This window comes from Aethalodelphis obliquidens, unplaced genomic scaffold, assembly GCF_003676395.1.
Source record: "Aethalodelphis obliquidens isolate GAN/ISIS:26980383/991018 unplaced genomic scaffold, ASM367639v1 scaffold2, whole genome shotgun sequence".
Classification (NCBI taxonomy): Eukaryota; Metazoa; Chordata; class Mammalia; order Artiodactyla; family Delphinidae; genus Aethalodelphis; species Aethalodelphis obliquidens.
In genome coordinates this window covers 33256983-33282990 of record NW_020837946.1, presented here as the reverse complement: position 1 = coordinate 33282990, position 26008 = coordinate 33256983, and the positions used below count along the sequence as shown (strand labels likewise).

The 26008-nt window shown below is 43.3% G+C and overlaps 1 protein-coding gene across 1 annotated transcript in view; it reads left to right on the top strand.

Annotated features, from left to right (window-relative positions):
* The first annotated feature begins 4575 nt into the window (after positions 1 to 4575).
* The window catches only part of KIAA2012 (KIAA2012 ortholog), a 110267-nt gene continuing 88834 nt past the window's right edge, over positions 4576 to 26008 (top strand). Inside the window, 5 exon segments of the mRNA XM_027123866.1 lie at positions 4576 to 4705; positions 5890 to 6174; positions 18633 to 18792; positions 20856 to 21011; positions 24776 to 24918. Coding sequence (XP_026979667.1) covers positions 4622 to 4705; positions 5890 to 6174; positions 18633 to 18792; positions 20856 to 21011; positions 24776 to 24918 — 828 coding nt within the window. The 5' untranslated portion in view covers positions 4576 to 4621.

Below are 26008 nucleotides of genomic sequence, written 5' to 3'. Positions count from 1 at the left end.
AGTAGCTGGACACAGATCCAGGGTCCAGTCACCAGCTTCATGGCGTAAGAGGGTGCTGTGATGGCCTCAGTCAGCAGCTTCCTGACGGGTGGATATTAGCCATGATGTAATGTAGCTACTTATGAATAGCTGCTGCTCTGTTGCAGAAGTGGGATGAACAATAGGCTTGGATTAGGACCAGATTTGGACAAGGTCTCGTTTCGCCTCTGTTTCATCCGTGGATGAACGAATCATTTGCATTTGTGCAAATCATTTCATTTCTCTTGCCCTGGTCCTTCCTCTTGGAGTAACAAGGACAACAGCAACAGCTCCTCTTGTAGGCTGCCCATGCAGGTGACTACAATTCCTAGACCACACTCTCACACTGCCCTTTAAAGGGAGATGAGGACCCTGGCACCATCCCACAGGCTACTTCCCCAACGTGGCATCCATTTACCCCAAAGCACTTTGGAGCAAGGGACAAATTCCTGGATGCTCTGGGGACACGGCCATTGAATAACGTATCTCTTCTTTGTTTCATGTGGTTTCTATTTACTTACAGAGCACCACGGTTATTCGTGATGCTTTACAAACCGTAAAAACAAGGTCTCCACCCTACAGAATTTACAGAGTAATTTAAACAGACATGCTGCATGGGCTGACAGGTCAGGCATGCCAGGAGATGGTGTTGGTGTTATATAACATGGGTGTGGAGGGTTTCTTCTTGAGTTATAAATACTTTCCAGTTACAAGGGCCTTTCATCTGCGATCCCCTACCACTTTAGAATAGCAATAACTTCGATTGCTTTCTAAATGCACTTTCCATAAACTGCTGTGGGGATGGAGTAAATGCTTTTAAATGTCTATTAATTGATCTGTACATCTGTTCATTGTCCATATTAAACAGCATGGATGTAAACACGACAGTTTAGGAGAGGCCCACTTCGGGCTCTGGTCTGGTTGCTCCCAGGCTCCAACCCCAGAGGGGCCTAGCAGCCTTGCTGTACAGCATTGAGAGGGCCAGATGGGCACCTGGCTATTTTCCCAGGTGAGATGCTCATTCAACCTAGACTCAGAAAGATCACTTCCTGGGGACCTACTTCACCATTTATAGATGAGTTAACATTTCCAAGTCAGGTGAGCTCAGAGGAAGAATTTCCGATGGAAAAACTTGGAGTTATTCCTTGGATGACAACAATGGCTCTCATTCCTGTCCCAGTCACTCCGTCACTTTTCTCTTATGCTACCTTACTTCTCTTCCCTGAGCAATGGCATTTTCAAAATGGCAACATTTATATTTCATTGCAGTTGGTATGGAGTTTCCCCTTCTGTGTCTCTCTCAAAGGCCATTTAGCAAGTGACTATTCCTGGCCTATTTGACAAATTCATTCACACCCAAGGGAAGGTTGGCCTGGGATGCAAGGTCCTAAAAGTTCACTTTTATGAAATAAGCTAACATCCCTCATTCTATCCATCCTTTATACTGTTCTCAGAGTTATCTTTCTAAAATCCAGGTAGGATCACATCACCCCCCATTTTAAAAACCCTACCTGAAGAATAGAGTCCAAGGTGCCTTCACAGGGACATGTGGCCTTCATGGCCTTGGCCAGCTGGCCTGTCTCTCCAGCTCCATCTCTGTCCACGGTACCCGAGGCTGTGGCTACACCAAAGAAGTTGTCCCTTCCCCAGAGATCTTAGACTTTCCTTTCCATGCCTCCTGCAATATGCTCTCTCATCTTCCCTCCTCACCATCCACTATTGTCCATTAAAGCCCACCTCTAATATCCCTCATCTTCGTGACCTTCTACAAGGCCCACCACCATGCATCATCCCACCACCACTCCCTCTTCTTTCCTAGGGCACCTACTCATTTCCACCTCCATATCACCTTGTCACATCATCTTTCAGATACTGGCTCACACGCACCTGTCTTCTCACCCTGCTGGGAGCTTCTTGAGGGCAGAGACCACATCTCACATATAGTAATCTCCCAGTAGAGCTTTGTTGAAGGGTCCTTTTGGCACTTTGAAGGGATGGAGAAGGGGATGGGAGAGAGCAGCTGTAGCTTAAGACCCGGGAAACTCTTTGGAACCCTCAGTTTGTAGAATTTTGTCTCATCTGTTGTGAGGAATTCACCCTACAATTATGCTGACCAATTGGCTTTCACATTATAAAGTGCTAAATTCAGTTTTCTGTTTTCTTTGCTCTACATTTGTTTTAGATTTTAACTCAAAATCTAAAATATGCATAACATAAAATTTATCATTTTAATAATTTTAAAATGTCCCATTCATTGGCATTAAGTACTTTTACATTGTTGTACAATTATCACTATCACCTATCTCCAGAAATTTTTCATCTTCCAAAACTGAAACTCTGTACCCATTCAACACTAACTTTCCATTCCCTTTCACCACATCCCCTGGGAAACACCACTCTACTTTGTCTCTATGAATTCGACTACTCAAAGTACCTCATATAACTGGAATCATACAATATCAATATTTGTCCCTTGGTGACTGGCTAATTTCATTCAGCATAATGTCTTCAAGGTTCAACCATATTGTAGCATGTATCCAAATTCTTTCCATTTCAAGGCTGAATAATATTCCATTGTATATGTTTGTTACATTTTGTTTTTCCATTCATCTATCATCTGTCAAGTGGACACCTGGGCACTTCCCTGAAGGTCCAGTGGTTAAGACTCCATGCTTCCACTGTGGGGGGCTCGGGTTGGATCCCTGGTTGGGGAACTAAGAGCCCACATGCCATGCGGCATGGCAAAAAAAAAAAAAAGTGGACACCTGAATTTTTTCCACATTTTGGCTATCGTGAATAATGGTGCTATAAACATGGGTGCTCAAATATCTGCTTGAGTCCTTGCTTTCACCTCTTTGGGGTCATATACCCAAAAGTGGAATCGCTGGAACGTACGGTAATTCTATGTTTAATTTTTTGCGGATCTGCCATACTGGTTTTTGTTGTTCTTGTTGTTGTTGTTCTAGGCTGGGCCACGCAGCTTATGGGATGTTAGTTCCCCTACCAGGGATTGAACCAGGGCCCTTGGCAATGAAAGCTCAGAGTCCTAACCACTGGACCACCAGCGAATTCCTACCATACTATTTTCCATAGCTGTTGCACCACTTGATATTCCCACTAACAGTGCACAAGGATCCCAATTTCTCCACGTCTTCAGCAACAATTGTTATTTTCTGGGCTTTTTGTGCTTGTTTTTATTTTTTTTAACAGTCAATTCTAATGGGTGTTGAAGTGGTATCCACTGTGGTTTTGACTAAATTCTGTTTCGAGCCTCTGCATTCACTGACTTGATTCCCCATGATAAGCCCAATCTAATTATACACGATGACCTCTATTTCTTCCTCATGAGACTTGAGCCTGCCTCCGAGAAAAGTGACAGCCACAGAGGGAGATCTAAAGGTAAGTGGACCTGGGGCCAGCTGCACTTCTTCATCCAGGTCAGCAGGGGGCGCTCCCATGGGACTGCCCTGAAGGCTCTGATGACAGATGACAAGGCAGGTCGCTTTTCCAGACCAAAGCAGAGTCCTAGATAAGCAAAAATGTCTCTTTGTTTTCTGACCCTCTTCCCCCAGTTCTGTCCTCCTGACAGTGTCAGACAGGAGAACCAAGAAGCCTAGGCCACAGCAGTGGTTCTCAAAGAGGATGCCATTGACATTCGGAGTGAGACTATTCTTCATTATGCAGGACAGCGGACAGTCATTGTGACAACAAAAATGTCCCCACCCGCATCTCCCAAGTACCCCCTCCCTCTAGAGATGGGAGGTGCCCAAGTGAGATCCAGGTATGCAAAGGAATCTGGAGATTCCCAGTGTCCTGCACTCACTCCTGCAAAACAGCGACCACCAGAAAGAGGACTCCTGTCCAGCTGAGGAGACCCTGGAACTCAGCCAAGGAAAACATCACAGGTCGCCTTAGGTGACCTAGACGATTCCTCTGAGTCTGTTAATGATCACTTGACAGTGAAAGGCTCGCGTATCAGGAGAAGGGGGAGACGCTCTCTAAAAGCAAGACCAATACTATAATATAACAGAAAAAATATCCCAACATACCCACCCTCCCAATCCCGAAATCAGGACTTGAAATCTGAGCCTGGTCTCTTCGATGTCCATTTGACCCTCCCTCCCCGCAGGGTGTGAACCCTGTCCTCCGAAGTCCCTGACTTGCCTAGTCCGGCTTAAGGGACTTCACTTCCCTGTGCTGCCATAGCAACCAGGAAACAACCTCCGCTCACAAGGAGAAGGATGGTGCTGTGGCCCAGATCTGCCGAGGTGCACGGCCGGTAACAGAGCAACAGGACCAGGGGACAACAAGGGCACAGGCGAAGGGGAGAGAGAGGTTGCCCAGAGAGTAGACAATCCAGGGCTTGAGGAGTCTGGGTTTGCGGTTTATTTTTTCTCCCGACAAAGACACACACTGTCTAAACTGTGTGACTGGTTGTTATTAAGAAGCTGCTGTATGAGGGGAAAATGCATTTAATAAAAGGCCCAGTGTTTGTGGTCTTCTTGGGCTCACTGCTGAGCTCAGGAAATCTTGAGGTGTGACCAGTTTTCAGCCTTCAAAACCAAGATGAACTGCCCTTGAGAAGGGTGGTCAGAGGGAAAATATGTTCACCCTCTCTCTCCTGAGCCGGGGACACGGGAAGTTGGTCCAGAACAAACAGAAGTTAGAAGTCTATTTTGAACCAGAGGTGAGTCTTACAGCTGAATAAAAGCATATTTTGGGGGTGGAGGAGGAATGTTCTATTTTTTCATTTGGGGCTGAGCCCTGTGTGTTTTGGTTTGTTTTGTTGGTCCAGTGGTGGGGGTCACTGGAAGATTGTCCCTCCTTTTCTTAAATTCGAGAAAATAAGATAGTTTGCTTGACACACAGAGATTGCCACTGGGGCCCTCGTCCTCCCCCTCACACACTGACTTACAGCCTCATTTGCTTTAGACTGCAGGAGATTCCAGATTGTCTAGAAATTGGGTGGTTTGGTACAAGACCAGAATTTCCACCTGTGTTCTAGGCAAGCTGATGGCTGTTTGGTTTTTAGACATCATGCTCTGTGGTTGAAATGCTGAAATATTCGTGCCAATTCAATGGCTTCCTTGAACCTTCTGGAATTCAACCCCCAGGACTCACATGTAATATAGGCAAACAAATTTTTCAGTTTAGAACATTTTAAAGAGGTAGCAAAAGTCCCTTGTTGTACTGGAATTTTATTTCATTGAATCCTGCCAGGAATAAGAAATCCACTGGGGGTACTTTGAAAAATTTTGGATCACACAGAGATTTCCTCTGTTTTTGTAGTTTGTCATGATATTTCACTTTCACTGTATTAAAAGACATATAAATTTTCAAAGGACCTCTGTGGCCAATGGCATTTACTTACTTACAAGATACGTAACTACTTTATAGGCTCTTAAACAGCCAAATTAGGTAACGTTACACAGCATCTAGAATGTATGGAAATTCTCCCTGTGTACAGCTGAAGTGATGGGCTGGAATGGTTTTCTCCTATTTAAACTGCCAGCCGGTCCAGGTCTAATTTCAAAGTTATCTGCTGCCCTTGGTAATTCTGACGACTTACTTGCATACCAGGAAATTTTAACTGGCCTGGAAGCTACACTCTACCCTATTTAAGCCTCCAGGCATAAATGGCTCTCCTGAAAGTTATATAGGGTAAAATAGAATCGTGCCCTAGGTTCTGCTAACTCTGAGAGGCAGAGAACAAAAACAGTTGCTAAGAAGCGTGAATGTATTCTGTGACACCATGTGAGCAATTCAGAGAAAACCAGTCACTAAAAACATGCCAAACACCTACCCAAGCAGTATTTCCTATAAAAGGGCCTTCCACTGTGGACCAATCAAGGAGGTTTCTTTCCATTGCAGGATTACTTGAACTGGAAGTCCCCAGAAGATTATATCCTGGTCAGCAAACCGCAGGATGAGGGCAATGCCGACCAGCACATGTGGAGCCTCTTTCTTCCTAAAACATTCAGCACTAGAAAGGGCGCCCTGATCCTCTACTCGGAAGGCTTAGCCATATCAGCACTGACCCCCAAAGAGAGGAGTAAAGGCCCCTACTGCCCCAAAGGCCACAGGAAGAGGCTGGATCTTGAACTGCACACACTTCAGGACCTCAAAGAAGCCATCCTGGCGTACGGAAGGAGACAGGTAGGCAGAGCACTGTCCAGGGTTCAGGGAAGGCCCTGGTCTGTGTCTCTAGAAATCCAGTTGCAGCTTTGGGTATAACTTCTTTGCAGACCCTAGGAAGGTATGAAACCCTCAGACTTCCATTTCTTCATCTCTAAAATGGGATTGTACTCACAGTACACAATTGTCATGAGGCTTAAATGAAATAATCTATGTGAAAGGGCTCTGAAAAGCATAAAGGGCTATATTATTATCATTTTGTGTTTTCCTTTCCATTAGAATGACACAAAGTCCTTTTCAGCATTCAGACAGATCTGGGCTAGCACACATTTCATCGGAATCCTTGAAGTTCTGTCTCATAGCCACAAGCATCATCATCACACCTCTGATGTTCTTGGCTTTGTGGAAATGAGGAGAACGTTTAAAATATTTACCTTGAGCCCTTCAGCATCTGCAGGATAAGTTAATGACTTTTTCCACTCTGAATTTAATATTAAGGGGAAACCCCTGTTCTCATTTCTCTGATTCATATGCTCTAATGTCTTATGAGATGTGTACATGGCCCCTGCTTTATATAATGGACATGCATCAGCCCTAGTTGAGGCCATGAGAGAGGCTGGGACAATGTGTCACTTCGTGAAATTCTAGCTTATAGATGGTGGGTGACTCCCTAGTTTAAAAGTCTCTGCTGGCTTCTCATTCCCCACAGGATAAAGTCGTTAACTTCTTGTACCAAGCGCTTCAGGCACTGGCTTTCTCTTCCATTTCTAGCCATATCTGCAACTTGTTCTAGCCACCGCCATGACTATGGACCCCTCAAGGCCCCACCCATGTGAAGAGCTTACCGTTCCACTAACATCCCATGCCCTTTTGTGACTCTACACTTTTGCACATGCTTCTACATCTGGAAAACTCCTATTCATCCTTCAAAACACAACTCCAATGTCATCGCCCACTGAAGCTTCTCCCACTTCCCTAGACAGAGCTATCCCATCACTCCCTCCTCTGTGAGCATTCCCATACCATCATACATTGCAATTCATCTCTTTGTCAATGGTTACCATCTCCTTGAGGGCAGGAACCACATCTAAATCTTAGTTTCCAGAAAAAAGTGAGTACCCATAAATGTTTGTGAAATGAATGAATCGATCATGCATGATACCGTCAATGTTTTTTAGATCATCCCCCAGTATCATTATTGAGCAATTTATCACCTACCCCACCAAGGCAGAGTTTCCAAAAGGAAAGTTCCTCTGCTCCTTTTCCTTCTTTCAAAATACAAAGAAGCTTAATGACCTTGACCAAATGCCCAATTGCTCTTTGTATTAAAAATCATAAATTCTTGGATGAAAGGAAACCAATCATTGTTGAATGCTTAGCATTATATTACAGCTATTATTTCACTAAATCTTCACAATGACCTGTGAGATATAGTTTTTCTTGCCCCCTTTTGTAGATGAGGAAAATGAGGCTCGGAGGAGTTAAGTGGTTTGGCCAGGGTCTCAGAGCTAGTTAATGACAGAGCCAGGATTCAAACCCAAGACTGCCTACTCTCCAGGGCCAGCATGCTTTGCACTCCACCCTATTGTCCGTGGACTTGGAAGGCCTTGGCGTGTTTGCCCTCACATCCACTCCTCACCCTTACCTTACTCTACTCTGCATCACGGTGGGGTTGACCACAGGCTGCATGTAATTCCACAAACATCTGTGTCAACTGGCTTCTAATTGAATTTGCCATTGGAAGACACTGGAAGGAGATTGGAGAGGGAGAAGAAAAATGCCCGGGTATTTCTCCCCTCCCATTCTACCTGTAGTGGTGAGAAGCACCCGTATCACCTCTGTGGCCCAGCTCCCAACAGACAAGCAGGGCCGTTGTAGCTCTAGGTTCCTCCAGGTGACCCTGCCAGCTCCTCACTCTGCCCTTTCACCTAGGGGTCAGACTGGCTTCCTGATGTTACTAATCTCAGTGTTGCCTCAACATCTTTTTGGCTTCTGAGCTCTCTATTCACTTGTGTAACCGATTACCTGAATTAAATTCCTTCTATGCTTAAATATTTAGAGTGGTTTCTGTTTTCCGGTCTGGACGCTGATAATGTAGGCTGACTTACTGCCCAGAGCAAGAATACCCTCCACAGCTTTCAGATGCTTGTCTATAGGGCTTCAATATTCCAGGCAACAGTGATCTTATTACTTTATAAAGTAGATGAGTCTGTTTGGGGATGGCTTCAATTTTAGTCAGACTTGGGCTCCATGAAAAAAAAGTTCCTGTCTTCCTGAGGTATCTAGCTACCAGATTTACAACATGGAACTGTACAAACAGAACACTGTAGTCTCACTCCAAATGAGTAGAAGGGAAATGGTGTGAGGAAATCAGAAAGGAAAGAAAAAGTCTGGAATAGTAATAAGGCAGGAATTTAAGATTAGAGGACGTGGTACATTAAAATAGGAGGAAAAAAACTCAAGAGGGATTTGGAATTAAATACAATGAACACGGGCTTCCCTGGTGGCACAGTGGTTAAGAATCTGCCTACCAATGCAGGGGACATGGGTTCGAGCCCTGGTCTGGGAAGATCCCACGTGCCGCAGAGCAGCTAAACCCGTGCGCCACAACTACTGAGCCTGCGCTCTAGAGCCTGCGAGCCACAACTACTGAGCCTGCGTGCCACAACTACTGAAGCCCGCACGCCTAGAGCCCGTGCTCCACAACAAGAGAAGCCACCGCAGTGAGAAGCCCACGCACCACAACAGAGTAGACCCCACTCGCCACAACTAGAAAAAGCCCGCACGCAGAAACAAAGACCCAACACAGCCAAAAATAATAAATAAATAAATTGATAAAAAAAAGACAATGAACACCTCAGAAGAGGAGAGCTTTGGAAACTACAGAGCACCATCTGATTATGAAAACTATAGCCTGGCAAGAAACTTTTAAAATCATAATATCCAGTGCTGGGACGGCTATGGGGAAATGAGATGTCTCATACATTAGGAGTACAAATTCACATGACATTTCTGGAGGGCATTTTGGCAAAAACCTAAAAAGGGCTAATACTCTTTGATTTAGCATTCTACTTTTAGGAAGTTGCCTTAGGAAATAATCAGAGATGTGGCCAAAGATTTACACACAAGAATGTTTACTACAGGGTTATTTATTGCCATACAAAACATTGAAAATAATAAATGTCCAACAATGGGACAGTGATTAAATAAAGTACAGTCATACAATGGATTTGGGGTCAGGCAATAAAATCATGTATTACTCATGAATTACATGAGAAAATATAGTGTATTTTTTTAAAGCAGGTTATAAAATAGTATTCATATTAAAAATAGCAAAGTTCATTAACATTTTTTGAGTATTTACTATGTTCCTGCCACTGTTCTAAGTGCTTTCCATTGCATAACTCAATATGCTTTCTATCAATTGTAGGGGTAGGTACTATTATTATTCCATTTTAAAGGTAAGGAAATTAAAGCACAGAGAGTTCAAGTAATTCACTCAAGATTTATACAGCCACATAGATAATTACACCAGAATTCGAAACTAGACAGTGTACAAAACATCACCTCTCGAATATAATCCCAAGTTTTAAAAATTAGTTATACAAGAAGGAGGATACGCATCAAAATTTAACCATGGGTGATGGGACTATAAGTCATATTTTTATTCATACATGTCTTTTCACCAAACATTATTTTTTTCAAGTCATGGAATTTTTAAAATAAAAAATTTGTCTAAGTGACATACCCACCAGCACCATGACAGTTCTGAGGCCGACCATCAAAGATCAAAAAGTGGGTGGTGGCCCCATTCCTAGAAATCTCCGCCCCTTCCCCAAAATATTGATAGTGGAAGTAATCCTTCCCCTCATCAGCCTATGAAATTACCCAGCCCATAAAAACTAACCATGCCATATTTCCGTGCCTCTCGCCTTCTGAGATGGCCCACAGTCTGTCTATGGAGTGTTTCTCTCTAAGTAAATCCACTTCTTACCTCTCCAAAAAAACCAGAAAAACAAAACAGAACTATGACTTTGAAGGAGGTAGACAATGAAAGGGAAGGCCAGGTTAACCCTAGAGAGCCAGGTGGGAAACAGAATAGAGCTGTAAACTGAGCCCCGCAAGAACCACACCATCTGTTCCTCGGGATCAGTATTTCTTCGTCCAAATAGTATAGTCCAAGAGTTAAAAACACCACACTCAAAGTAAAAGAGCCAAAGTGGGGAGGGGAATAAAAGGGAGGTTGGGTAACCAATAAAGTAGCGCTGCTCACAGAAGGATCTCTCCTGGCTAAACTGTGAATCAGGAAACCTACACAACGCTGGCTCCACTCAGACCTGTGACAATCAAGGCTGTCGCAGGAAGGTAAATTAAATTTTTAAAACATCTCACACCATCTCCAGTTCTACATATGGATCTAATGACATGCATGTGGCAGTCCATCTGGGTTTCATTTTATAGCTCAATACACACCTACTCTTTAACTTTCTTGATGGCCTAACTTCCTAATGAGCAAAGATAAATGCGCTAAATCGAGCGATTAGACGTCAGAGTTCTTACACTTCTAGATACACACAGATGTGTTGCTTGTTTGTTTTTTTTTAGAACAGAAGGAAATACGGTACAAACATTCCCAAAATTAAAACCATTCTTCTTGAGGCCTCTAATTCGTCCAGCTTCCCATCACATATTTAAAAATCAAATAGCTATGAAATCTAAATAACCATCATTTGGGGTAGTATCTAAATGATACTCATAACGATGCTTTTGAAGCATAGCAGAGAGACCTCAAGTACCTCTCAAATCATTGGAAATTTTAAACGATTCTCACGTTGTTTTCGTATTTCTTATTCTTATATTTTTAAAATTTTGCAAATCCGGTGATATTTTTTACATGTCCAACATGGTACATTGATTAAATAATGTATTCGAAATAATATGTTTTAAAAATTCAGTTCATAGAGCATCCCATTTCTTTATCCCATTGAAGCATGAACAGGATTCAGTTTACAATAGCTGGTTTCAACCGAGATTGTATTGCATCTGCCATCTCCCTTATAAGTGTGATTACATTTAAGAGTATTGCCAACCTTGTTCCACTGATTCCATACTGCCTAATCTCTCCCCACATCTCAGTACTCAAGGTGCTTAACTCTTTAGTTGGTGTTTTCAGTCAATATGCAAGCCATGAAGGCACTTTCAGACTACTATTTTATCAAGTAATATTGTGATAAGTTATGTTTTTTGAATAAAGTTTATTTTTCCACTCTAATCATAACATCAGCTCATTATACAAAATAGAAAGATATAGAAAAATAGGAAGAATAATAAATTATCCTTTCAGCCAAAGATCAGGAAGACAAAGTTCCCTTTGCAAGTCCTAATCAATTACCTGCTACTGGTTTGATGGTGTCCCTATGAAGTGCTCTGATGGCTGTCAGCAAGGTTCTAGGAGGTACCAAAGCAGCAAGGGGAGAAAGAGTGGCTTGACTGCACTCATTCTGCCAAGTGTGCTCCATCTGAGCAGCTCCTGAGCAGTTGTACTTAGAGCCTTTAATAAACCTAGAAGTAGGAAAGATCGGGAGAGAATCATGGTCATCCGTAATGATGAGGTCAAAGGTATTGTCAGTAATAGCTAACACTTGTGAGTGCTTGGTGTGGGCCAGGCATTTAATCTCTATAACCACACCCAATCTGCACAAGCTAATGAGCTGGGTGCCACCATTACTTCCATTTTGTAGTAGGAAAAATGGGGGTTTGAAATTAATTAACTTCCCCAAAATTATACATCTAAGTGGTGGAGCTAGAATTGGAGCCTGGACAATTGAGTCCAAAGCCCCACTTTTAGTCCCTAGAGGGCCTAATTTTGAAGATTCCACATGCTCCAGGGAAAAGAAACATCTCTCCTGCTTTAACAGTATTTTTTTAAAGGGATCTTGGTCTTCCAACACATCCCTTAAAATCCTTTATTACACAAATCAGATTTTCATTAAAACCAATCTGGGTTGTTAGGTAACATGTTCAAGTAAGCCATATATATGATCCAGTAGGCTTGGCTTTATGTATTTCATCCATTGGTTCCCTTGTATAACCACTAGATAGAGAATATTTATAATAACGGCTAAAACTTAAGTAATAGTCTAACACTTAAGTAATACTATTGTACCCATCACCATTCTAAGCACTTTATACTTACTATCTCATTTAATCCTCACAACAACTTTATGTGTACTTTTTATTGTTGTAAAATATACATAAAATTTACCATTTTAATCAATTTTAAGTATATAGTTGAGTGACAGTTAAGTACATTCACATTGTTATACAACCATTACCACCATCCATCTCTAAAACTTTTTCATCTAGCAAAACTGAAACTCTCTACACATTAAACAGTAATTCCCTATTTTCCATCATTCTACTTTTTGTGTCTATGAATTTGACCACTGTAAGTACCTCATATGAGTGAAATAATAGTCATCCTTTCAGTATTTTGTAATTGGTTTATTTCATTTAGCATAATGTCTTCAAGGTTCGTTCATATTGTAGCATGTATCAGAATTTCCTTTCTTTTTAAAGCTGAATAATGATTCACTACGTATATATACCACTTTTTGTTTATTCATTCATCAGTTGATGGACACAAATTGCTTCCACGTTTTGGCTATTGTGAATAATGCTGCTATAAACCTGGATGTACAAATACCTGTCCATGTCCCTGCTTTTAATTCTTTTGAGTATATACCCAAAGTAGAATTGCTGGATCATATGTAATTCTATTTTTTGTTTTTTGAGGAAGCGCCGTACTGTTTTCCATAGTCGCTGCATCATTTTACATTCCCATTAGCAATGCCCAAGGGTTTCAATTTCTACAAATCTTCAACAACACTTGTATTTTCTGTGGGTTTTTTTTAATAATAGCTATCTTAATGGGTGTGAAGCAGTATCTCATTGTGGTTTTGATTTGCATACCTTAGTAACAAGTAATATTTAGCATCTTTTCATGTGCTTATTGGCCATTTGTGTCTCTTCTTTGGAAAACTGTCTATCCGAGTCCTTTGCCCATTTTAAAATCAGGTTTTGTTTTTTTGTTTTTGAGTTGTAAGGGTTCTTTATACATTCTGCATATTAATCCCTTATCAGATATATATGATTTGCAAATAATTTCTCCCATTCTGTGGGTTGCCTTTTCACTCCTGCTAGTGTCCTTTGATGCACAAAAGTTTTACATTTTCTTTCTTTCTTTCTTTTTTTTTTTGGCCACGTGGCATGCAGGATCTTACTTCCCCCACCAGGGATTGAATCCGTGTCCCCTGCAGTGGAAGCACGGAGTCTTAACCACTGACTGCCAGGGAAGTCCCAAGCTTTACATTTTCATGAAGTCCAATTTATCTATTTTTTCTTCTGTTGCCTATTCTTTTGGTGTCATATCCAAGAAATCATCACCAAATCCAATGTTGTGAAGCTTTTCCCCTGCGTCTTCTTCTAAGAGTTTTATAGTTTTAGCTCTTAAGTCTATTCTACTTTGAGTTAACTTTTGTCTATGATGCAAGGTAAGGATCCAACTTCATTTATTTTTGCAGGCAGGGTATGTACTTTTATCATTCTTATTTCACAGATAAAGAAACTGAGGCACAGATGGGTCAAGTAATTTCCCCAAAGCCACACAGCTAGTAAGTAATGGAGCCAGGATTCAGACTGAAGCAGACTGAGCTCTTAAAGAAACTGAAGCTTAATTTTTTCTGTTTTCATTTCTAGTTGTTGTATCTTCTTTGCTTTTGTGACATATGGCTGGTCAAATCTTTGATGCTAAATGGTTTGGTTGAGAATCAAACCCTGTTACAACATTGCAACTATGGGAAAATTCAGACCACTTTATGATTCTCTTCTTAATGGCTTGATACTCAGGAACATATGGCCACCAAAGATATGTGGGAGAGATAGTATCATTTGTACAGACTCTCAGAAATTAAACCTGCAGAGAAAAGAGCTAGCTGAAAGTGGCAGTGTTTACACGAGGCTGATTAAAGTCAGGCTGGGGCTGAGAAGACTTTTCAGGCACAGCTGCAAGTGGACACACATCTCTCCCCTCCCACCTCACCCTCACCTCAACTCTGGCTGCACTCACCTGGCAGCCCCAAGTCTGGCTCCAGGCACACCTGCACAGGTGCAACAACAATGGTGGTTACCCTCTGCTCTAATAAGGCTTGGCCTTTGCCAGGGCACACTAACTCCGGCAAGCCTGACCAAGGGGCAAGAGACACCAGCTATGCTCCTCCGGAGAGAAGGACTTCTGACTGGAGTGGGCAGCTCAAGGTACAGGTGGTCAGCAGGAAAGCACAGACATTTGGGGGATTTCTATTCCATTAAGCTAACATCTTGAATAGTTATTAAATACTCAGTGCCTTGAACATTGCCTGACACATGGCAAATTCTCAACAGATGGTTGTTAGATGAACATATTAGTTGCCAGGGTGTGGCGGTGGGAGGTCATAACCTCTACCCAGTAGGGCTGGGTGTACAATGTGGTCAGGTAGGCAGATTTGTGCTCCTGTGATACCTGATACAAGGCAGCCCATGAGAGGAACTAGACTATAATTTATTAATATGCTGTCAAAGTATAAAGATGCTAGAGACTGTGATTGCTTCCTACTAGGAAAATCTAGAGTGGCGTCGTGGAGGAGGTAGAATCTGAGCTGAGCCTTGTGGTAAGAAATAAATGGAGCACAGCCCTCTAGGCATAGGTCAGTGAAAGCCCAGGGGGGAGAGTGGGCAAAGTCAGAGTAATTAGACAGGTGTGGCTCTTACCTGGAGAAGTGGGTGGGGTCAAACTACAGAGGGCTTTGCCTGCCAGCCCTGGGAGAGCTGGATTTCTCTCTTTACCTCTCTGTTGACTCCTGCACACAAAGGGTGCCCACCCTCTGTGGTACGATGACAGCTGGCGATCTGGGCATTTCTTGTCTTCCTGGGGACACTGGCATCCTGCCACTGCGTATCTGCTGGGCAGGAGTACTGCACACATGGGCTCCTTCCACCTTCTGAAAACCCTTGCCTGCCAGGACCGAGGTGGGGTGGCCATGACAGCCAGTGTGGGGCTGCGGACAGATGCATGGGCGCCCCTTTGCCCCTCTGCACATGGAGGCCGGGGGAGCACCAGGGAGCTGGCGGGCCAGAGCTAGTCCCTCGTTAGAGGAAGCATTCCCGGTGGAGTGTGGATAAGAGACCCCTCTGTGCACACTAATTACTCATTTCAGAAGAACCAAAAGCTGGGGTTGATTAGCAAAGCCAAGGCAGGCCTGAGAAGTCTGGAACCATTGGCAGCCAGCCTCCTGCTATCGTTTATTTCCCTGTTCCAGAAACTCCCTTCCTGGCTCCCTTCTGCCTCCTTTTATGTTTTAGAGTAATTTTGGTGGTTAGAGGTTCAGGATAATGTTGGAGAAGGAATAGAAAAATATGGAGAATGTATGCAAGGGCGGTGGGTGCAATAAAATACATTAATTTTTAACGTGTTTTCCATTTATAATATAATCTATTTTACTGAAATTTTGATTCCATAAAAAAAGAGAGAAGAAAAAACTATCTGTAATCTTATGCCCAACACCCTAATACTGTTGTTATTAGAATTTTAATGTATTTTCTTCCAGTCTTTCCACCATGATTATACATTTATAAAATAAACTTTAATGGGATTGTAGTTGTACTATACATTCTTTCTAATACCTTGCTTTTTTCCACTTAACTTATTATTCTACATGTTGGAAATGAGTGAATAGATTTAACCCTGAGTGAGCTTTTTGGTAACCTAAGCAGGCCTGCGGCCTCCCACAGTACTTCAGTTAATCCAATGAGATGTGAAATTTATGAACCAACTTCACAGGCATAATTTGAGAAATTACGAACAGGAACCAGAAAACTAGAAAAAAAAACTTAAAGAAGCTGTGGTAGGCAGAATAATGGCCCCCCAAAGATGTCTACAACCTAATTGCTGGAACTTATGAATATACTAGGTTATATGGCAAAGGGAAATTAAGGTTGCAAGTGGAATTAAGATTACTAACCAGATGGCCTTAAAACAAGGCGGTTATCCTGGATTATCAGGGCAGGCCCAGTATAATCGCAGGGATCCTTAAAAGGGGAAGACGGAATCAAAAGGGGAAGACGGAATCAAAAGAGAGAACCAGCATGAGAAGGACTCAGCCCAATGTTGCTGGCTTTCAAGATGGAGGAAGGGGTCACAGGCCAAGGAACGCAGGCAGCCTCTAGAAACTGGAAAAAGCAAAGGAACAGATTCTTCCCTAGAGCCTCCAGAAAGCCCTGTAACACCTTGATTTTAGCCCTGTGAGACCCATTTCAAACTTCTGATCTCCAGCACTGTAAAATAACAAATTTGTATCATTTAAAGCCACTAAGGGCACTTCCCTGGTGGCGCAGTTGTTAAGAATCCGCCTGCCAATGCAGGGGACATGGGTTCGAGCCCCAGTTTGGGAAGATCCCACATGCCACGGAGCAACAAAACTCGTGCACCACAACTACTGAGCCTGCACTCTAGAGCCCACAAGCCACAACTACTGAAGCCTGTGTACCTGGAGCCTGTGCTCTGCAAAAAGAGAAGCCACTGCAATGAGAAGCCCGCACACTGCAACAAAGAGTAGCCCCCCCTTGCTGCAACTAGAGAAAGCCCGTGCACAGCAACGAAGACCCAACGCAGCCATAAATAAATAAATGTATTAAAAAAAAAAAATCCACTAAGGGGGGAATTCTCTGGTGGCCCAGTGGTTAGGACTCAGCACTTTCACTCCAGGGGCCCAGGTTCAATCCCTGGTCGGGGAACTAATATTGCACAAGCCACGCAGCACAGCCAAAAAAAAAAATAATGATAAAAAGCCACTAAGTGTATGGTAATCTGTTAAACAGCAATAAGAAACTAATACAGAGGCCAAGATCAGCTTTCAAACTCAAGGCAAAAATGTATCTAGATGTGCCAAATTCCAGGATAAGGGATTCCCTAATTCTTCTCGGCAACTCCCTGCCACATTGAGCGAGTGGCCGAGCAAAGCTACAGAACCAAGCAGGTGCTTCAGAAATGCCCCCTACTGAAAACCAAGGGGCTCTTATCCAGATCAGACAGGGCGTCATGCCATCTGCACCAGGGCCACAGCATCTCAGAGGACGCTTGGTTTTATCACATTTAGAGGGAAGTCATTGGAAGCAAAGATTTACAGGAGGAAATGAAGTTCCAGTTCATCCAGAAAAAGCCTTGGACCTAGTGGTTCCATAGACCAGGGCTTAACACAGTGCCTGACACGTAGAAGGTGCTCAACAAATTTTTATTGCATGACCAAATGAAAAAATGGAGTGAGTGAAAGAACTTAAGTCATTTTGTATCCACTGCCCTCCCTACAACTCCCTCTCTCATGTCCTCTGGAAAAAGCCTCAAGATTTATGTGGGGCTGAGTTTTTCAGGCTCTTTTTGTACTTGAAGTACTTGCCACATAAACTGTCCAGACATCAAGGACCAGGTGATGCTCTGTGCTTGGATTCCAAGCATTCATTTAATTAACAAATTCTGAGACAATTGAATAATAAGCCATGCTTTTTTTTTTTACCTTTAGTCAATTTATATATTAGTTATCAATCTGCCTTATTTGTCGCTTTTTCTCCAGAGAAAAAGCAAAGACTCAGATCACAATCAGTTCTTCAGTCAAGAGTGCTGTGATTGATTGGTGATGTCTGCCATGGACAACAGGGATGAGGAGAGATGTCAACACAAGGACCACGTGTTTGCTATTCTTGTGCTTAACTGATTATCCTTAGAGAATTTCTACCTCATTTAAGTGGTTATGATATTAACTTGTCCACCTTAAAGGATTATAATGAGGTGAAAATTATTTGTATAAGATAAAGCCCTAGCCAAGTGTAAGATGTTATTATTCACATTTATTTCCCATGATGTCTTGCATAGTGACTTTGGCAGGTAGACTCCCAGAAACTTCTCCCTGGCTGAAATGAAATGCAGCAGAGCCAGATGTTTTCAAAATGCCATGCTCCTCGTGAACACGGACAGAGTTTGTCTGTCCCATTATTCATATTGCAAACATTGAATGCTGATGCTGATTTGTCGACCTGGCTTTCTCATACGGGGCTACTTTTTAAGATACTAAAATGATTTCCACAGGCTGACCTAAATGATGTGTTTTCTTTTGAGGCTCTTTATCCTTTTCTGGTGTTCTATCTCAAGATGGGATCTGGTATTTCTCATTTCTCCTTCTCCTTCCAACTGCAAATCCACAGGGGCCTTTCAGAGCTTTGCTTGGTGGGCTCTTGGTTTATGTCTGTTGGCCGAGGCATCCGTTTCTGGTGCCTTCCAGCACCTTCCAGGAGTCTCCCGGATTACTGATGAGGATTGTGCTAGCCAGCCTGTATCACTGGGAGGCTCCCAGCTCAGCAGCCATGCTGTTTCCTGACTGGTGTCCCCACAGAGAGAGCAGGACAGAGCCTGGCAGCCATACCTCCACTTCCGAAGCCAACCAGAGAGCCAGGGCCTACGGCGGATCCAGCCTGGGTATTCAGCCAAGAGATACCTCCGCGGCCTCCTGCGGACGTGGCCCCCTGACACCATGTACAGGCTCCAATGTGCAGGTCAGTGGGGACGTGGGAGGAGGTGCACCTTGAGCCTCCCCACCTCGCATTCTGGTGTGAGAGTGTGTTTTCCATCAAGGTCTGAAACAGCAGAATTTCAGGCCCAATTCTGTGTTAATTGTGCCGTCGCACCTTTCGCCCGTCAGCTTCCCCCACGTGTGCGGAGGGAGTGCAGCCTGAAGTCTTGCCTTCCCTCTACTGCCTCTCAACAGTCTCACGCTCTGCATCCCAAGCAGAACGTGCATCCCAAGCTTCCCCATGCAGAGACTCCAGATCCTCCAGTGCAATCCCAATCTTTTACAAGGGAAGGAGAAAGAGGCCCAGAGGGGCAAAGTAATTTGTCCAAGGTCATTCAGCCAAAAGCAAAGCTGAAACCAGAAGCCAGATCCTCCCCACACCCCAGGTGCCACCCTCTTCCCAATATCCCCTACTTCCCCTTCAGAGGGACCTCAGATCCCCCAGGACGTAGAAATGTTAGGCCTCCTCCTCAAAGAAGGTGGCTCTCCAGCACAACCCACCCAGGAGTGAGACAGACACCCTACTGCTGAACAGAGACCCCAAACACACTCTGTAATGGCTTAAAAATAAAAACAGGCAATGGCTGGGAATTAGAGTTGCCAGATTTAGCGCCTACACACGTGCACATACACACAGAGGCACGCACAAAAAAGTTACACTTGTAATATTTGGTACATATTCCTACTAAAAAAGTATTCATTGTTTATCTGAAATTCAATTTTAACTGGACATCCCATAGTTTATTTGGCAAGCCTACTGGGGAAGAGAGGGGAGAGCAGTAGGATTTGCCAGTGGCTACTCAGCTAGCTGCCACCTCTTCAGCACCAACGAACAGACGGGACCAGAGGAAAACTGCCTTTCTTCTTGCTTTACAGGTTTACTTCGGGAAAGGAGAGAAAACAGCTCTCTCCTCAGTAAGTGATGACTTGAAGGAAAATGAGAGATGTGGGTTTGTCCAGTAATTGGTTTGCCCCTCACGGCGGACCCATGGTTCCAGGCAGTTCCATTTATCTAACACTTGTGAGAAAGAGCCTCTTAACCAGAGATATGTTTATTGTTGGGTGGGGCGGAGGGCAGAGCAGGCCACTGCCCCATGGCCCAAGCCCAACGTCTTCAAGGAGGAGAGCTCCTCTTAACATCAAAAAATGTCTCAGACCCTTCTGTGAAAGTCATGTAGCTACAATGTGTGGTTTAAGGAAAGGTCCATGTGTACGTGCATTCTTGGGCCTCTTGCCATAATTCCTCATCAAAGGCCTTCTTGAGGGTGAGACTCTCAAGCTGGAGGAGCAAAGACAATACTGGGATTTGAGATCATTGGCCCAGTGGACTCTGCCACCCTCTTCCTTCACATCTCAGAGCTCACCACCTTTGTGATGCTGGTATGTTCCCATCTTTCCACTCCTATGATAAATCCTCACCACCCTTTAGGCACACATCTTCTACAAAGGCTTCTCTGACAAATCCAGACAATGTTGAGCTCCTCATTTTCTGGCCTTATATAACACTGACACTCGGGACCACACACATAGAGCAGAGGAGAGCTTTGTCTCTCCAACAGACTATTAGTGCCTTTAAAAAGGACCCATGTCTGGTTTCTCTGTATCCACCCTACTGCCCAGTAGAGGTGGGACCATTGATAAGCCCTCAATAAATACTTATAAAATGGATTGAAAATCATGGGGGTTGCAGAAGCAAGCAGGATATATCCAGGAGAAACCTTTAGATTTCCTCCCGAGGCAGGAGGTGCCTTTTAGCCAACCCCAAAGAAGCAGCCATGTTTCTTCCATGAGGGGGACCCAATTCCTGGGAATGGTGGAGCGGAAGAAGTACATATGTGGCACAGGACCAGAGGCACCCAAGACACTAGACAGAGAACGCTCTACGGCTTCTATCTGACTTTTTAATCTCTCGCATCTTCTAATTGTCTTCCTTAATGGACAATGTCCAAAACTAAGACTAATGCAAGTGGGGAACCCTGTAGTTATCACCAAGACGTCTAGACTGGCAACCATTACTTCTACCAATAACTCCTGACCTACCTTCAGGATACATCAAGGATTCTGTCCTGCTCCAGGAAAGTCAACTTAATGTACCAAAGAATCTCAGGCCACAACAGGATCTTTCAGGTGTACCCCCCAAATACCATCTCCTGCCTGTCTTCCCTCCATTTTGGATTCAACCAGGAAAATCTTTGGAACAAGGTATATGTTGATTTTATCAAACCAGACCTCAAATACTTGGATTTTTAACAGCTTAAAATGAAGTTTTCCAAAGTAAGGTCTAGGGATTCTGGGTTTCATTGTCCTCATCTGTAAAATGAGGGAGTTAGTCTAGACCAGCACCATCCAATAGTACCTTCTGCAATGATGGAATGTTTTATACATATATATATATTTTTATACATATACGTGTGTATATATATACATGTATGTATATGTATGTATACATGCATATATGTATATATGTGTGTGTATATATATATATATGCTGTCCAATTCCAATATAGTAGCCATCAGCCACATGTGGCTATTGAGCTCTTGAAATGTAGGTAGTGTGACTGTGAAAATGAGTTTTTAAATTTTATTTACTCTTAATTAATTTACATCTAAGTAGCCACACGTGGCTAATGGCTACTGTATTGGACAGTGCATATCTAGAGTCTAGATTTTAGACGATTTCTTATGTCTTTTTCACTCTAACACTCTTTAACCTGTGGCTTTGTGGCAATATCATAAGAAAAAATACAGGCTTTGGAGCCAGAAATCTGGCTGTTCTGCAATGGCTGTTCTGTCTCTTACTAGATGTAAGATCTTGAGCCAATCACTCAACCTCTTTGAGCTTGTTTGCTTATCTCTGTAATGGACATAACAAGGCCTACCTCGTTACTGCACAGAAAATTATCGTGAGCTGTCTGTAAGCTGTTCAGTACTACGGAGGTTCTACCTGTCAATATTATTCTTGGGAACTTGAAGCATTAAAAGAGCCAGATTTGCTTTGCTAAGGGAGATGGGGAAAGATGACTGGATAAAGATGACTGGGCAAAGAATAGGGTCTTGACTACTACCAGAGTTTCTGAGAAACGAGAAGGAAAGGACAAGAGCCTAACATAATATAAAGTTAATTTTTCTGAAATGAAAAAGGAATTTTCCAGAAACAATAGTCCAGAAACAAACCAAGCCCTGTACTTGCAAAAGGATCTAGTCAGGATAAGTAGAGAATCTGATCTATCAAGTGGAGTGGAGAACATGGCAGGTTCTCAGAGCCTGGTGCCATAAACATGCCTACCATATACCTCCCTTGAGTCTAGATTCCATTATCAAGGAATTTTGGTCATAACCTTGTCCAGTAGTTCATCTCTGGGAAACATGCTGGTCAGGCAATTGTATTTCTCTTTGTAATTATACCCCGGTCTATACATCAGTCTCTATGCACTTTGCTAATGTGGGTCAACATCCCTGAGACCAGTGATTCTGAGGCACTGATGAGATCAAGTTTCTGGGCCATCCATGTCCTAAGAGTAGTGAACTCACCCAGTAATCCTCCTGTGCTGGAACCTTCTGCCCTTCCCCAGGTGGTACCCCACCACGCCATTGCCTAATGCCTTCTTGCTTCAAAAATTCTACTGTCTCCAGTTAATATCCTTAGACTTTGATGCCCTAAGATCTAAAAATACTGGACTGTGGACTATAGTACTTCCATTGGAGGGTGGATCAACACTGCACACCTAAGGAATCAAGTGACTTCCCTAATTGATGCCATATACGGAGGAGCTGTCACAATCAGGCAGAAACAGAGAGGCAATATTAAATAGTGATTAAACACGTGCCCATTAGCACCAGATTCTAAGCCATGTGACCTCTCTGGGCCTCAGTTTCCTTATTTATAAAATGAAGATGACCATACCCACCTATACCTCACAGGATTGGATGTGGGACTTAAACGAGATAATGCAGTATCTGGCTCATAGCAAGTGCTCAGTAAATGTTAGTTATAGACCTCCCTACCTTGTGTTTTTTAAGCATAACTGTAATGCCCAATTGCCCATGATCACAGGGATCAAAAATCAACTTGTAAGGAAGGAAAAATAGCTCAGAGACTATAGCCTGAACCCTGACTGATGGTTTATTTGTTTTAACTTTATCTCCCCTTGGTCTCCCTCTCCTTGCCAGACACTGTATTGGAGAAAGTAACAAAAGTCCTGGCTGCAAATCTCAGATCCCCCAACAATGTGATGTTGGCTAAGTCACTTATGCTTTGTGCATCCTTAGTTTGCTCATCTGTAAAATGGTAGTAGTGGTGTCTGCGTTCCACTCTCTCTGGGTTGTTGTAAAAAACCATAGGAGAAGACACAGGTAAAAAAGCTCTCTAAGAGCTCTAAATTACTACCCCCATGCACACTATTTGGGTAATCTGAACCCATATTTGAGATAGAGAGAGACCAAGTTGTGTGGTCTCCTTTCAACAACTGAAACTTCCAATACCTTGCTTGCAAACCTGTTTCTGTTAAGCATAGATAAATGAGCCAGAGATGATGTTTACTGAGAAGGATCTTGGTTTCCCTCACATAGATTGAGTCATATATTCAATATCACCTGGGATACAGCCAAAGGGAAGAATGCCCCTCTATATCCTCCCGCCCCAGAGCACCCTGCCCCAACTTAGCCAGTCTGCCATAAAATACAGTTCAGCAGGTGAGTGGCCATTTGGCCAGAGTTTTACTTCCTCTACCCTCAGAAATGCACTCAGCTCCCTGGTGAATCTGACCAGGAAGGATGGCCCTGAAGTCCAGCTTGACCCCAAAGGATCATTCTAGAACACACAGAAAGGTCTTTAGTGCTCCATCCTATATGGAGTTCAGGCTTTCTTGGGAGCAGGCCTAATGTGGCCCTGGGCCACCCCAGATTCAGGGATTCCCTGGGTCACTAAAACCTGAGCAGTCCCCCTGAACCTACGCCTGAGTCTGCATCTGCCCCACCAACACTCTCAGCTCAGCTCAGCCCCAAAGTAGCCTTCAGGAGCCAATGGGCAGAGGAAGGGGAGCTGCAGGGAGGGAGTAGTCCACAGATAAGCACTTGGCTCTTGACCCAATGACACCAAGGATGAGAATGATGTAAGGAATGACAAGGGTTGGGGAGTATGGGGGACAGTGAGGCTGGCTGGGAGCCTCCAGAAGCCCAGCGCTCCAACATACACAGAGCCCCTGAGGGCTTCCAGCGCCTCTGGTTGAAAGACAGCCCCATTGTTCCACGGAGCTGCAAGCAGAGAGTGGAGGTGTTGCTAAAGCGGCTCCAAACAAGGAAAGTTTGCCAGACTGTTTCAGCAATAAATCTACCTTGAGTAAGTGATGAAAATAGCTGCAGGACCCTTTAAACCATCGATGAAAGATTTGTTAACTATGCTGGAGTCATCTGTTGACTCAGATCCTTCCTGAGGGTTACACAGACAGGGTAAGTGCAGATTGCTAAGCAGTGCACTTGCCTGAGTTTTTCTACAAGTAAATGAACAGCAGACATCCCAGGAAATCAAATGCTTCAGACTGAGCATCTCAGTGACAATAGAGCAGGGCTGCAGGTCACCCCACCATCATCACACCTCTGTTATCCCCTAGTCCCTCACAGTTTACAAAGGGGTATCATATTCATGATCTTATTTGAGCCCCAGACAACTCTGCAAGGAAGCGAGAGCAAGAAATCAGTATCCCCATTTTACAGATGAGGAAACTGAGTCCATGAAACAAAGACTCAACCTTGAGCCTCCTGACTCTTAAAGCAGTTCTGTTCCACTGACCTGGCTGCCACTTCTGTGGAGGCACTAGCAGAAATACAGTAATAAGGAGGGAGGAGGAACAAGGGCCTTGATCGACACTTTTGCTCAGAAAAGCAAGAAGGAAGGCAGTTTGGAAGCAGCTAACAGCATCATACCTATCTCTGGGCTTGTGAAGTTGACACACTGTTCACCTTTGCAGGTCAGCAGGGCCTGGATGAAGGGGAAGCTGGGGTTGGTGGACACATGGACCTGGGCTCTGTAGCCAAGAACCATGGCAGCCAGGGGACTCGCTTGCCACCACTCAGGAAGCAGCCCTGGCAGGAAGATGAAACACAGGCAGAGGTACCATTTCTAATGGGGTCCCCTCCGTCACTATTCTTCTGACTTTAGAGATAATGCTCCCTCCCTACACCATTTCTTGGGGTCCTCCAGAGAAGAGAAGAGTACTTTGAGCCTACTGACCCCTGTTTCCCAAAGTGTCACCTGTGGAACCCTAGCATTGCCAGATGCTCCATGCAAAAAAAGGGTTTCTTGGCCAAATACATTTGGGAAATGTCCTCCTCCCAGAGAGTCACAGTGCACATTTGACCATGGACCATAGGTAGTTCTATAGGTAAAGTGGCTGGTTTAGCTTTAACTCATGGTTTTCCAATCTTACTTAACCACAGATCCTCCCTACACTCTTCACCCCATCTAGGCAGCTCTAGCCTTCTCTAGAAAAAAGAGCTTTTTGGCCTTAGAGTTGGAAAAGCCTTGTTTTGAGTTCTGCATCTTGCTAGCTGTGGTGACTAACTTAACTAACTTTGAACCTGAATTACCTCTCTTGTAAAATGGAGCTGTTATCATACACACCTCCCAAGGTTGCTATAAGGATTAAATAAGTTAAAATGTAAAAATGCTTTCTAAACTCTAAGGCCCGTGTGTGTGTGTGTGTGTGTGTGTGTGTGTGTGTACAAGGCGACAGTGCTTCAGAGAAACGTAGACAACACGTGCTCCTATCTTGAATAAACATGTATGACTTACAAGCAGGTCACACGCCAATGAAACAGGAAAGGGGGAGAAGAGAAGTACCACCTAGTGGGAGAGAAGAGACATTTTATGATGGATAAAGACAATGATACTAGCGTGAATATACTTAATGCAGAACTATACACTTAAAAATGGTTAAAATGATAAATTTTATGTTATGTATATTTTACTACAATAAAAAAAAGTTTGCCAAAAAGAAAAGACAGTGATACTAATGCTTGATTTTTAATTTTTTCATTTTGATTTTTAAATTTTTTGCAAGAAAGCACTATATGTCAGGCATGGTTAAATGTCATTCTATCACCAATAATAAAATGTTTTATTATAATAAACATCATGAAATATCTTGCCATTATAACCATGTTTTTCTTCCCAGGCTGCTAAGGAGATTTCATCCTTGGAA